Source organism: Aotus nancymaae, unplaced genomic scaffold (assembly GCF_030222135.1).
Source record: "Aotus nancymaae isolate 86718 unplaced genomic scaffold, 86718_ANA_hifiasm-v0.15.2.pri h1tg000046l, whole genome shotgun sequence".
Classification (NCBI taxonomy): Eukaryota; Metazoa; Chordata; class Mammalia; order Primates; family Aotidae; genus Aotus; species Aotus nancymaae.
The window spans coordinates 13,743,635-13,757,121 of record NW_026988460.1 but is presented as its reverse complement, the minus strand read 5'-3'; the positions used below and the strand labels follow the sequence as shown (position 1 = coordinate 13,757,121).

At 44.0% G+C, this 13,487-nt stretch overlaps 1 protein-coding gene across 1 annotated transcript in view; it reads right to left on the bottom strand.

Moving 5' to 3' along the window:
* ITPR1 (inositol 1,4,5-trisphosphate receptor type 1) overlaps positions 1-13,487 on the bottom strand; it is a 362,730-nt gene that overhangs the window by 334,588 nt on the left and 14,655 nt on the right. Inside the window, exon 3 of the mRNA XM_064361952.1 lies at positions 3,955-4,062. Coding sequence (XP_064218022.1) covers positions 3,955-4,046 — 92 coding nt within the window. The 5' untranslated portion in view covers positions 4,047-4,062. The remainder of the gene's footprint in view (positions 1-3,954; positions 4,063-13,487) is intronic.

Here is a 13,487-nt window from a genome sequence, read left to right as displayed (position 1 = left end):
GTGGCTCCTTCCCCATAACCACGTCCATGGTAGATCTGAGTATAGCATGCAATGTCGCTGAAGTCAAGAGACAATGCAAGGGGTTGTTGCATTTGACTAAAGGAGCGGAGGAGCTCACTTTGTACCAGGTAAATATGAGCTAGGCCCTTGACCATGGGGGAGTTCAAGGCTAGTGCAGGAGCCTTAAGAGCAAACTGATAAGGAGAATATAAGGGCTGTAAGAGAAGGAAGAAAAAAATACAGCCAGAAGTGAACTGTGCCTGAGGTCATCTGAGAAGATGCAGACACAGGAAGTTATAATGGAACTACTGGAAGAGTCGAAATAGACACGGGAGGCTAAAGGCGAGCATTTCCAGGGGGAGAGAACCATCAGCGCAAACTCATGGGATATGAAAGGACTCTGGAGCATCAAAAGCAACTAGTGGGGAAAGTGCAAAAAAAATTACAAATAAATTAGCTCACATTACATAAAGACTCAGTATTTAAAGTCCTGACTGCTAAGTCTAACTTGCACAACTCTTTTAGAAGAACCACTTAAAAATATATTTTTGAACAGATGAGGGAACTAAGACTCTGAGAAGTTACACAACTTGTCCAAGCTCCTAAAACTGGTACTGATAGAACTGGCTCATCTTCCAAGTGACCACAGAACTTGTACTTGTTCCCAGGTAACAAGCTACAGTTTTCCAGGGTTCCTCCATTCATCTGTGCTGCCTCCTCTTATCCCAAATGCAAGGTACCATTAAATATTCACCCTTTACCCTTGCTGGTCTATCCTCCAAAATTCCCTTTTGCCTCCTAAAGTCCAGCCTGTCTTTCAGGACCCTGATAAAGTGCCCCAGCTTCTCCACAAAGCCCCACAAGCCTTTCCTGCACCAGACACTCTCTGCCCCTCCTTCTCCATCCTCCCAACCTCACTGACTGAGACTCCAAAGCTGCACCAGGCTACCAGCTCCATGAAGGCCAGAAGATGCCCAAGGATAGCAGCTCAGTATCTATTTGGTGGGTAAATCAAAGTGTCCACGGCAGCCCACCAGCAGTTTGCCTCCCTCGGCTTCATAACACAAGACCTCACTGCATCAACAAGAGGGACAATGTGGCCAATGGCCTCAGTTCTCATGTAAAAATCAAGAGCAGAATATACATATATAAAATCCCCACCCTGAGACCCTGTGAGTGTAAGTACAGTAGTGCCCCCATAGTTAATATAATGCTTGACAGGGTGAGCTCAGAATCCAAGGTAGGGCTAGCCTAATAAATCATCGAGTTCTCAAATGGGGAGGAAGTGGTAAGAGGAGCCCCAGTCGAGCTTAGAAGACAAATGAATTGTAGATGGCACTCTGCCACCTACTAGCAGCATGACCATGACTATGGCATTTCACCCTTATCGGTCTCAGTTTTTTCATCTGTAACATGAAAGTTGGTCTCAGGGATTCTTAAATAGGGAGAAGTTCAGACTTATTGTTTCCAAATATACTAACATCAGGACTCTATCAACCCAGCTTACTAAAGCTGTGCTGTAGGATGAGGCCCAAGAATTGCCCCGCCTTCTTTTTTTTTTTTTTTAAAGAGATAGGGTTCTTGCAATGTTGCCCATGCTGGCCTTGAAAGCTGGTCTTAAACTCCTGGCCTCAAAGGATCCTCCCATCTGATCCTCCCATCTCAGCCTCCCAAGTAGCTGGGATTACAGGTGTGAGCTACTCCACCCAGCTGAACCTTTATTTTTAACAAGCTGAAAAGGCAATTCAGAAGCATGCCACTACTTAGTAGTGCATACACACACATTTGCCCTCCAAGATCCTGTGGGAATTCTAAAGTTCAGTCAATAGATGAAGCCATTTGGAGGTAACCACCATCTATGTACATGGGATGGGGCTGGAGTGCTACACAGTGAGTCCTGTTACAACTGACAGTCACTCATTACGGTCCACAACAGGTGGACTATAAGGCTAGAAATATTAAAAAGAGGACATAAATGTTAAAAATAATACAAAGAGGAGGGGATGTCAAATTTTCTTTCCAACAGCATTTTTACACTGCTATCCTCAAATATGTACAAGCAACTGAGAAAATTAAGTATTCATCGCAAGGAAGTATTAGCAGCCCAAAGTTCAAAAAGAAGCCCTCCTTACTTTAAAAGGGCAGGAGGGATTCATCATTAATTTGCTTACAAAGTTTGAGGAAAACACTTAAAGAGCACTTCATACAATTTTCAAGAAGAGATGCCCTGGAAGAGAAAAAAGGTACAAAGATCTCAGGGGCTCAAGAGGCACCTGGGTGACTGTGAAGTCAAGACACCCAGGGGAAAGATGGGCTTCGAGTGGGCTGAGGCTTAACCCTGGCATCCAGATAGGGGCTGGGCACAGTCAAGGAGGAGGGAGAGCTGTGGGCAGACAAGGAAGCCAGGAAGAGAGAAGCTGGCCTGCAGAAAGCAAGTGTTGGCAGCCTTGGCCTTGTAGTCTGACATTTTCTGAGCTGTGCAATCTTGGGCAAGTGGCTTTGCCTCTCTGAAGCTCAGAGGTTTTGCCTCCACAAATGGTGATGGTGATAGCGTTTACAATAGACAGTTGTCTGAGGATTAAGGAAGATGTAGGCACAGTATTTAGCACAATACCTAGCACACAGTGAATACCCACTAGGCTCATTTAGTGCTTTGCATTTATTACTGTTGTTGTCATTGCTGAAAATAAGAAGAGGATGAGAGAGTCAACCATGGACGATGAAAAGAGGAAGGAGCCAACCACAAAGAAAGAAGGGACAGTCAGAGGCAGGGCAGCAGGAGGCCTCTTTGCCAAAAGCCGCAGAAGATAAATTGTTAAGGGTGGGTCCATAATGGAGAGAGGTCAAATGCAGAAAGTCACTGGATCTGGTGATCAGGCAGTCATGGATGACTTCTTTTCACTGGATGACATTTGAAAAAAAATGTCTCTACAGTGGGAGCACATGTCTAATTGAGCTATAATTCTGTATCTGTAAAGATTTGCTCCCTGAGGGTGGAGTAACCTGCATGACAGCCTAGGAATACTTATTGTGCACAAATACCAGAAAACTAGCATGCTTTAAATAATAGCTATAATTAAAAGAAAGGTCTGGCTGCTGTAAAAATGAGGTTCTTGGAGAAGCTGCTGGTCTTCCTTCCCCCAATTTATTTGAGACCAGCTCTTGCCAAATTCAACAATGCCACCAAGGGCCTCACTACTCTTTTCTACACAAAGACAATATAGACCATTCGTAACTATTTTGGAGTTAACCATCTTGATTCTCCATTCTGCTTCTGTCTGCCTTTGGGACTATTTCACCTCTCATTTCCTCTTCTAGACAATAGGCGTAGGAGGAGAAGGGAGAAGATAATCAAATGATTACATTATGAAATATATTTTTAACCTTAAAAGTTGTATAAAGATTGGGGAAAAAAGCACAAAAAAGCAAAAATCGGATTTATAGAACTTTATGCAATTTGTAATCTTCAAATGCATATAGCAATGTGAAGCAGGAAAGGTCTGCTTCAAAGAAAAGAGATAGGCAGCGCAGGAGGTTTGGTCTTCGCTTATATTATAAACAAGTCAGTATTTGAAAAGAAGAGCCTTTACAAAACTAAAAAGCACTTCTTCAGGCTCTGTAAATATTCATCTTTATGCTTCATCCCATCTAACTTTATTCCATAGTGGAATAAAGGCACTCTCCCTTTTATATAGGAAGGAAGAGCAAATTTTAGTAAACTCAGAATTAATAGTGTCCTACATAATGAGGTTTTGCTCTTTCAGAAATATGCAGAAAATTGTGTTTTTCTATGAGAGGTTAAACTTGGCTAACACGGGAGTTGGTGTTTGTGATTTCAACCACACTTAGAAAGCCAAGTAAAATGGTAACATTCTTATAGAAAAATCACAGTTTTAAGCTGATGTTATGATGTCTTAAACAAATACTGCCACACAAGAAATTGCATGCTCTTACCCCAAGGTGCTAATAAATCCATTGGTCGATCCCTCCGCGTACAGAGAACAAATGTCTCCAATATGTAGGAAGCTAGACATTTTGTCAGACATGCCTTTCTCGAAAATCCTAGACAAAGTAAAATATGCAACATTGTTAGAAGAAAAGAAATGCTCGGAGGGGGAAAAAAGTCACTAAGAGTTGGCTTAGCTCAATTTTCCAAAGCGCCTTACTTAAAAGTCAAATTTAAATAAGAGTTTGACTGGCAGGCAGTTCCATGAGCCAAGTGAGGACATATGCAACAACATTTTTTTCCCGTATATTATTTAATTTCAGGATATTCCAACCACAGGAACATTTGTTTCTAACAAAACCGTGCCTGAGTCAAATTCTACAAGTTGAGGACCCTCGATAATAAAAACTGCAGTGAATAGAAAGCCTGCAGGGAACCCAGCCAAGAACGTTGCAGTGATTAGGGAGGTAGTTGGAAAATCTGACTTATGAAACATTAACATATTCAATTTGCCTCAGGGAACATTAAGTCAGAAGGAAACACCTGGTATAAAACTTGGGTCTGGCAAGGCCGCAGTGCCTGGGCTAAGGTACCAAAGCAACAAAATGGCATTAATAAAAGGAAACCCAGTAATAAATACCACAAATTTCCAGCAGCCATTTAGGCCTTTTAAGAATTCCAAAACTGTATGCACTTCACCCAAATGCTACTTAAATGTCTTTTTCCTTCTCGTCCTTCATCAAGAAACACCTCCAGAGGACCAAAGTCATTTAGACAGCACCTGGCCCAGATCCTTCAGTATTTGAGTAAGAATAATAAGGTTCCCTGGCCAGGAACACACAGCTAGTTAGAGACAGTCTTCGAAAAAGCTCTTAAGTTTCAGGAAATCTCTACATAGCCCAAAAATCATTAAACACACACACATGCATATCAACAAAAATAGTGACATGACTTCTAGAAGCAGCTTTCATCAGGGCCATAAATATTGAGGAGTGGGAGCCAATTGTAAAAAGCTAGATTGACATTTAAAAAACAAACTCAGTTTTGTGAGAAGACTGTGTGCTGGTGTGGACTGCGGCTAACTGCCCAGTGTTTCCGCAGGCACTTGGTGTGGAGATCCCAGGGTAACGCAGGTTTTCCCAAGACCCCTCCTCCAAATCCAGACCCTTTTACAGCGCTTTCCCCATCCATTTACTCAAGTTCCCCTTCCAGAAGCCATTTACCCAACACAGCCACAAAAGCTGTGACGGTGTGGAACAGTATTATGTCTCCTTCAATTGCTTTCTGGGTGCCAAGTTTTCCTTCAGGAAGAATTATGCAGCAAGGATCAGCATGCAACTTTGGGAAGCAACCTCCTACCTTAGCAGGAATGTCAGCTACCGAAAGCGAACTTTTGTTAAAGAACCTCAGTTCACTGCTTGGGAGAAGCTGCAGGGAAAAGCTAATTTGTCATCCCCTTTCCTCCCCTCCAACAACCCAGACATTGCAGATAAAGAGCATTTCATTAAACATGAACTTATTTATAGAGGGAGACAGCAACTGAGAACACAGAATAAACTCTCAAACAAAAGAGCCAGCATCTCTAGACCTTGAGGGAAGACACATAAATAACGTGCAGAAGGACAGTTTGCCAAGCACCAATCTCTGGAATCATGTCAGTCATTGTTTACTTCTTTGTAACTACATTATTTTATACATAAAGGCAAACCAGTGTTTTAAACAACATCCAGAAAGGCGGCACAAATGGAAAACATCAAGGGGGATTAATATTTCCCTTCTGTGCTTATATTGTAAAGCTTTATCTTAAAGGGTCAGGAAGTCAGCATACTTCTGGGACCAATTATTAGAAGACAGTGTGTTTGAATTTTGAGCCAGACCAAATTTGTGTCCATACACCCTGGCCTCCCAAAAGGACACCAGGGAATTTCCAAATTCAGGAGAGCAGGTATGTGCTCCAGCAAGAGGACTAGGGCCTTGTCCAGTGTGACTAAGGTTCTCCTTTCAGGATAGCCCTTCAGATAAGCATTCAGCCCCAGTGGAGACCAGGCCAAGAAACAGCAGTGCCTGCTGGTTTGTGAACTATCACCACCACCTGGATACCTTACTGAAAGATCCCAGGCCCTTCATGGGAAGAAGCAGACAATTCAGTGTCCTCAGTGACAAAGCATGACATACCCCGTGTTGCTTACAGCTGATCACTGCAACAGATGTCTGGACACTCCATTTCTACTACATGGTTCTGCATTCTTTCCTTTTCTTTTTTTTTTTTTTTTTTTTTTTTGAGATGGAGTCTTGCACTGTCGCCCAGGCTGTAGCACAGTGGAGCGAGGCTTACTGCACTCTCCAACTCCTAGGTTCAAGCAATTCTCCTGCCCAGCCTCTTGAGTAGCTGGGACTACAGGCACACACCACCATGCCCAGCTAATTTTTTTGTATTTTTAGTAGAGACGGGGTTTCACCACATTGGTCAGGATGGTCTCGATCTCCTGACCTCGTGATCCACCCACCTCGGCCTCCCAAAGTGCTGGGATTACAGGCGTGAGCCACCGCGCCCGGCCTATTTTCTTTTCTGATAATAATAGCTGGCATCTGTCGAGGATTTCTCATGCTCACCATTGTGCTAAGGGCTTTACAAATGTTCTCTTAGTGAATCCTCATGACCACAGCAGGAGGTAGGTACTACCATCATTTCCATTTTATTGTTGGAAACACTGAGGTAGAGAGGTAAGATGCCCATGTCACATATAATTAGCAAGCAGGAGGATCAGACTTGTTATAACCCAGGTTTTAGATGGAATCTCACTCTGTTGCCCAGGCGGGAGTGCAGTGGCACAATCTCAGCTCACTGCAACCTCCACCTCCCAGGTTCAAGCAATTCTCCTACCTCACCCATCAGAGTAGCTGGGATTATAGGCACCCACCACCATGACTGCCTAATTTTTGGATTTTTTGTAGAGATGGGAGTTTTGCCATGTTGGCCAGACTGGTCTTGAACTCCTGGCCTCAAGTGATCTGCCCGCCTCAGCCTCCCAAAGTGCTGTGAGCCACCATGCCTGACCTAGGTCTGTCTGACTCTGCAGTGGAGGTGTTTATCAACAGTGATCCTGGGAATACAGGATAAAATGGTCAATGTTCTTATGCTCTGGATGATTACAGAGAACTGAGTTTCTTCTTATGGACAATTCTGTTTCCTAATTTTTCTACCATGGCTCTGTAAATACTTTTGTAAGTCAGAAAAAAAAATTAAGCATCTTCTAACCAAGATACCTATTAAGTGGCTGAGATAACGGAACAAGTAACCTTTAGCCACATTTTACATCTCCCCCTGAAATCACAGTCCAGTCCACCCACCACTGCTAATGATCCTCTGGGCAATCTGCCAGGGGTTCCCCATTAAAAACAATCAAAAAGGGTGGGGAGGACAGATCCTTCCCCAGGGGTCTCAGGCAATAATTCCATTCACAAAGGACTGGGCAGAAAGCTTGCTGTTCTGGCTAGAAACCTCTGGAGATCTCCTCTGGCCTCCCCTTAGTGAAGTGGAGGAAGGAGATTGGGAGAGCAGGTCAGGTTTTAGTGCAATTATCAGTGATGTCCTGGAAGGAAAAACAAAGGCCAGGAAAGTCAACAGAACAGGCCTCACTGGCCGGGAGGGGTGGGGGTGGAAAGTCCGCCCCAGAAGCGATGGGCCTGGGAGCAATCTTCTGGAAGACTTCCTGTTGTTAAGAAGCTGGGTGGGAGAGCCCGCCTCTTTATCTGATCATGGACCATTTGTGCCTGTAAACTTCTAGCAGCTGCACTCAGGGCTGCTATGTCACTCACACCATGACAAGGACCACCTCAGAGAAAACAGAGCTGGCGCCAACCTGCCACTGAGTTGCGGAACTTCAAACGCTTATGGACACCCAGGTTTCTGCTGACAAGCCATGCCTGACATACGTAAGGGCAGGCTTAGGTACTCGGCTCCCACATTCCACCCTGGCTCTCTGTCCCTAAGCTTTTATTAGGAGCCCAGTGCCACCTCTGTGCTTTCACTTCCTTGTCTGTTAAATGGGGGTAATACTCACTTCAAGAGGCTGTGGTGAGGAACAGATGAAATCATTCTTGAAAAGCACCTGGTACAGAGGCTGACATACTTGAATTGCTCTATGCTATTTTTTTTTCCTTGAGAGATAAAGTGGAATTCTGAAAGATTCCAAGACTTCAAAATTTAAACTCCGAAAAGGATCCCCTGTTTAAAAAGTCAGATGCGTATCATAACAAATGAACTCCTATTTGACCCATGATGATAGATTTTACTTTAAGGAAAATAATTTATCCTTCCTAATTCCCGTGTTGAAAAAAGGTGAACAATACTAAATTACACTCAACTCCCAGCCACAGAGCATTATAGCCTTCCAGAAAACACAGAATCATAGAATAAAAGTTGGAAGGAACCCTGTAAAGCATGTAATTCCACTTACTGCCCAATAATGGAATCTCCCCACCACGCCGCCTATGGATGGTCTCACTGGGCAATACAGCCTATTCTATGTTCAAACAGCCTTGTTCAAACAATTATTCCTAAACCAGGCACAGTGGCTCATGCCTGTAATCACACTTTAAAAGGCCAAGGTGGGAGGATGGCTTGAAGGAAGGAGTTTGAGACCAGCCAGACCCCATCACTACAAAAAATAAAAGTAAAACTACATTAGCAGGGCATGGTGGCACACCCCAGGCATGGTGGCACAACCCCAGCTACTTGGGAGGATCACTTGAGCCCAGGAGCTCCAGGCTGCCGTGATTGTACCACTGCACTTCAGCCTGGCAAACAGAGCAAGACTCTGCCTGTGAAAAAATAAAAACAATTACTCCTAGCCCCTCAAAGGACAGCTGCCTCCCAGAACTTTTGCTACTCGTCTGTCCTCTGACTCATCTAAGACCTCTGCAAATGTGAATGCTATCTAGATTCTTTCTCAACATTTCGCTTCTTTTCACAAAGTATCACCATCCTCCCCCCAATTCCTGATGCAGCATGATCCCAAGAGCACCACTCAGCCCATGGCAGGTAAAGAGTCTCCAGAGGATCCAGAGTCACAGTGCCCAGGTTCAAACCCCAGCTCTGCCACTTACTCACTGCAGAACTTCAGGCAAGTTCCAGAACTTCCCTAAGCCTTGCTTTTCCCAGCTGTAAAATGGGGAGAGTAAGAGCACCTACTTCAGCAAGCTGACATGAGGTCCAAAAAGACAGTGTTTACAAAACACTCAGCAAAGCATCTGGCATGAAGTAGGCGTGCCATCAATATATGCTATTACTATTAGACCACCACCGCCACCCACTACCATTCTGATAGATGGAAGCACCTATTAAAACAGGATTCTTCCAGGGTGGCTTTGGCCAGAGAAAAGAAAGGTAGATCACTGCCTCTGGGAGATACTCTTGCAGAGGGAGGCTGTGGCAACTCTGATGAGCCTCACGCCACCCTCTGGCTGAGCTTTCCTTTGCTCTCTATTGAAACTGCTCCCAAGCCATGAATAAAAAAAGGGGCAGAGAGGATTTGATTCTATTCCCAAGAAAGGTGCAAATAAAAAAAAATGCAGAGAGATCTCCTTGGCGAACAGAAGCCAGAGCTGCTCTTCAGAATCTGTGTTGCTCTCTGCCTTCTCTATACCTTTCCTGTTCTTCTCATCCACTCTGCTGGCTCCAGTCACTGTTACATGACAAGGATTCCCAAATCTGTCTCTCATGACCCACAGCTACTAGAGTTCTGCTCCTGGCGGCTCACAGCATCTCAATGTATCAAAAAGAATTCACCTGCCTGCCCAAGCTGTTTCTCCTTCATACCCTTTTCTCAGCGACCACCAGTAAAGCCTGGTGGCTCCTCCAGTCCTCCATCTCTCATGTTCCCTGCCACAAGGCCTTTCCCTGTGTTGTTCTCTCAAGCCTATAACACTCTCATCCCTACCCCACCCCCTGCTCTTGTTAAGGCCAAGTCACCGTTCAGCTCTAAATTCAACTACCATTTCCACCAGAAAATCTTCCCTACCCCTCAGATGAAGTTAAATTTCACTCTTACAAACTCTGCACCATGGATCTCTCCTTTCAGCCTTCATCTCAGTTACAAGTTCACATTTATTTGTGCAACTCCTGTCTGACACCCTACAAGGCACATGCTGTATTCTTGAGTTCTGTGTGTGATATGTTTTGTATACAACTGTATTCCCAACACCAATGGCTAGCACATAGTAGGTACTCTGTAATATCTGTCAAATAAATGAATGAAGAAGTCTAATACAGCAACAATTTTTGCTGATTTAAAGCTTTACTATATCTCTTGAATCTTCCAGCTCCCCCTGCTCCTGCTAACCTGAGTCTCAGCCAGCATCTTTTCTCAACTGGACTCCCTAAGGCCTTCCTGCTCATTCCTCTGAATCTGTCTTTCCTCCTCAGTCTATTCTGCATACAACATCCAGCATAATCTTTTAGAAACATAAATCAGACTGTCATTCCCCTGCTTAAAACCTTCCAATATCTCCTTGGAGCACTTCATGATCTAGCCCTGCCTACACTTCCCCTTGCTCTCCATACTCCAGCCATGATGAATTTTTTCCAGCCCCCCCGCCCCATGCTCTGTTCCCTGGACCTTTTTGCACATGCTGTCTCTGTAGCCCGAGACATCTCCCTCCCTCCCTCCCCTAACTCCCATTCACCTTCACAGCCCCAGTTTGATGTCTCCACCTCTGGGAAGCCCTCTCTGACCTCCCAAATTCGGGTTATATGTCTCCAACATACTTTTCTATGTAGCAACCTGGGTCCACCACCACTGTCCTAGCATTGCTTATTCACCTGTGTGTCTTCTCCATTAGACTGCAAACCCATGAGGGCAAGAACCTCAGTTGTCTTCTTCTCTGTTGCATCCTAGTACCTAGCAGTACCTGGGATACAGCAAGCAGTCAAATTTGGGTTCAATGTCACTTTAGTGCCATTGTATCTGCTTCCTCAAAGAGTTTGTACTAGTTTTGTTTGTTTTTTAGAGTCAGGTCTTACTCTGTCACCCAGATTGGAATGCAGTGGTGCAATCACAGCTCACTGCAGCCTCGACCTCCCGCATTCAATGGATCATCCCACCTCAGCCTCCTGAGTAGCTAGGACTACCAGTGCATACCACCATGCCTGGCTAAGTTTTTTCATTCTTATTTTTGTAGAGACAAGGTCTCACTATGGTGTCCAGGCTGGTCTTTAACTCTGGCCTCAAGCAATCCTCCTGCTTCAGCCTCTCAAAGTGCTGGAATTATAGGCATAAGCCACCACATCTGGTTTGTTTTTTAGGTGATTGTTTTCCAAAACAAATTAAAGCCAAATTTACAGTGTTGGATCAAAGAGAACAGCGCCTACTTGGTCCTTTTCAACAGACTTCTTTTTCCTTTCTTTTTTTTGAGATGGAGTTTCGCTCTATTGCCCAGGCTGGAGTGCAATGGCATAATCTTGGCTCACCACCACAACCTCTGCCTCCTGGGTTCAAGCCATTCTCCTGCCTCAGCCTCCCAAGTACCTGGGATTACAGGTGCCTGCCACCATGCCCAGATAATTTTTGTATTTTTCATAGAGACAGAGTTTCACCATGTTGGCCAGGCTGGTCTTGAACTTCTGACCTCAGATGATCCACCCACCTCGACCTCCCAAAGTGCTGGGATTACAGCATGAGCCTTGGTACCCAGCCTTTTCAATAGATTTCTATGAGAAATTTGGAAGCAAGAAACAAAATATCTAACTTTTATCCCTGGAAAGATACTCTAACTTTTATTCCCACTAACCATCCCCTTTACATGTCCAAAACGGCTTGGAGTACTGACAAAAGCGTACACTTGGAAACAGACTCAGAACACGTGAGTCTGAATTCCAGCCTCATAAATTACTAGCTGTGAGTCCTTAAGCAACTTCCATAACTTCTCTGAACCTCAGCTCTCTTATCTGTAAAAAAGTAGGCAGGCTTCATATTTCTCAGGGTCATCGTGAGGAGTAAATCAAATAATCCACGTCAAGTGGTCGACACAATACTTGGCCCTTCACTCTCATTTTCTGCATGTCTGAATAAGTCTGAAAGGAAAAATTCATTTTTGTTCCTTCAAAGTCTTCACTCATCTCTGTCCTTGTGATTCCTCTACTTGATGAATGTTGCTTACCTGGTCAATACTGTAGGAAACACATCTGGAGAAACAAGGGTCCCAGGAATGTTGAAATGCTCTGTAAGCCCACGAGGTGGCTGATACTTGGACAGCATATCCCGAGTACTGTTCTGTCAGTACCCAAACTCACAATACCCAAGCTGGCCAGACCTCAACTCAACTCCCCCGCCTTCTAACATCAATCTAGGTCCCCTGCTGGCAGTGGGGGTGGTGGAAACCTCTTCAAAGGGATAGTAATTCAGTATTTAGAACCTCTTCTACTTTGGTGGAAAACAGGCCAAAGCACAGCCTCACTAAAAAAGAAATATGCTCATTTAATTTTAAGCAGCAGCTCAAGATAGGTTTTGGATTTTCTTTTTCTTTTTTTCTTTTGCTAAAAGCTTTGAGTGTGATGGAAAACTCACTCATTTGACTGTGGCAGAAAACTCACTTATTGGAATTTTTCCATCTATTATTTCTTCTGCACACATTAACTAATTGCATTACATTCGTTTTTCAAAAAAAAAAAAAAAAAAAAATCTCGATTTTCGCCTACACAGAATTCTGAATTTAAAAGTTAAGAACTCCTGAAACTGAGACTGAAGTAGAACACTTCATTAACCAGGAAGTTACCTAAGGGATCACTTAATCCTCAAGGGTGGATGGGCTTGGGAGGAAATGAGAAACTGACTTTATACTAGTTAGGGGACCCCAAAACCACGGACATGCTCGTTTTTACCAAGACACAAAGGCAAGCCTCCTATGTTTAATTAAGATGAAGCCTACTGGCCACTGGGGCTGAACTGTCTGACTTTCAGTAATCCGGTTGTGAGGGAGTCCCACTGACAGCCTGATCTTACATGAGACCCTTCTAAGCATGAGAGTCAGGTATTTCAGATCCCCTGCCATGCCTGCAACCCCTCGCCTCATCCCAACAGTGCACCATTAATTTCCTGATGACCAAGCTCCTCTGTATTTTACCACCCAATTACCTTACCAGTGAAAATCTTATATACCGCTGACCCAAGACACATGCAAAATACTCCCCAGAGGCCTGAATTTTTAATCATTTTACCTCCTTAAACAGCTAAGCTCGCTAGCACAGAATATAGCTCATCCATTACTAAAAGCTTCCACCCTGGTTCCTTAAACACCAGTTATGACAGAATCTAAGAGCATTAAGTGTCAATCTAATTTCTATTATAGGCCACAACTTCAGCTGAGGCCAAAAGCTACAAAAAGAACCAAGTAAGGGCTGGAGACTAACAGTTATAAAGGAAGTTACACTTGAAGCTGCTATTCTCAGACACAGAGAGGAACCTATGCTTTATAATATTTTAATGACCCATCCCCACTGCAGAATTTCTGGACTGCTTGGTATAATCTTGCTCATCAGAAA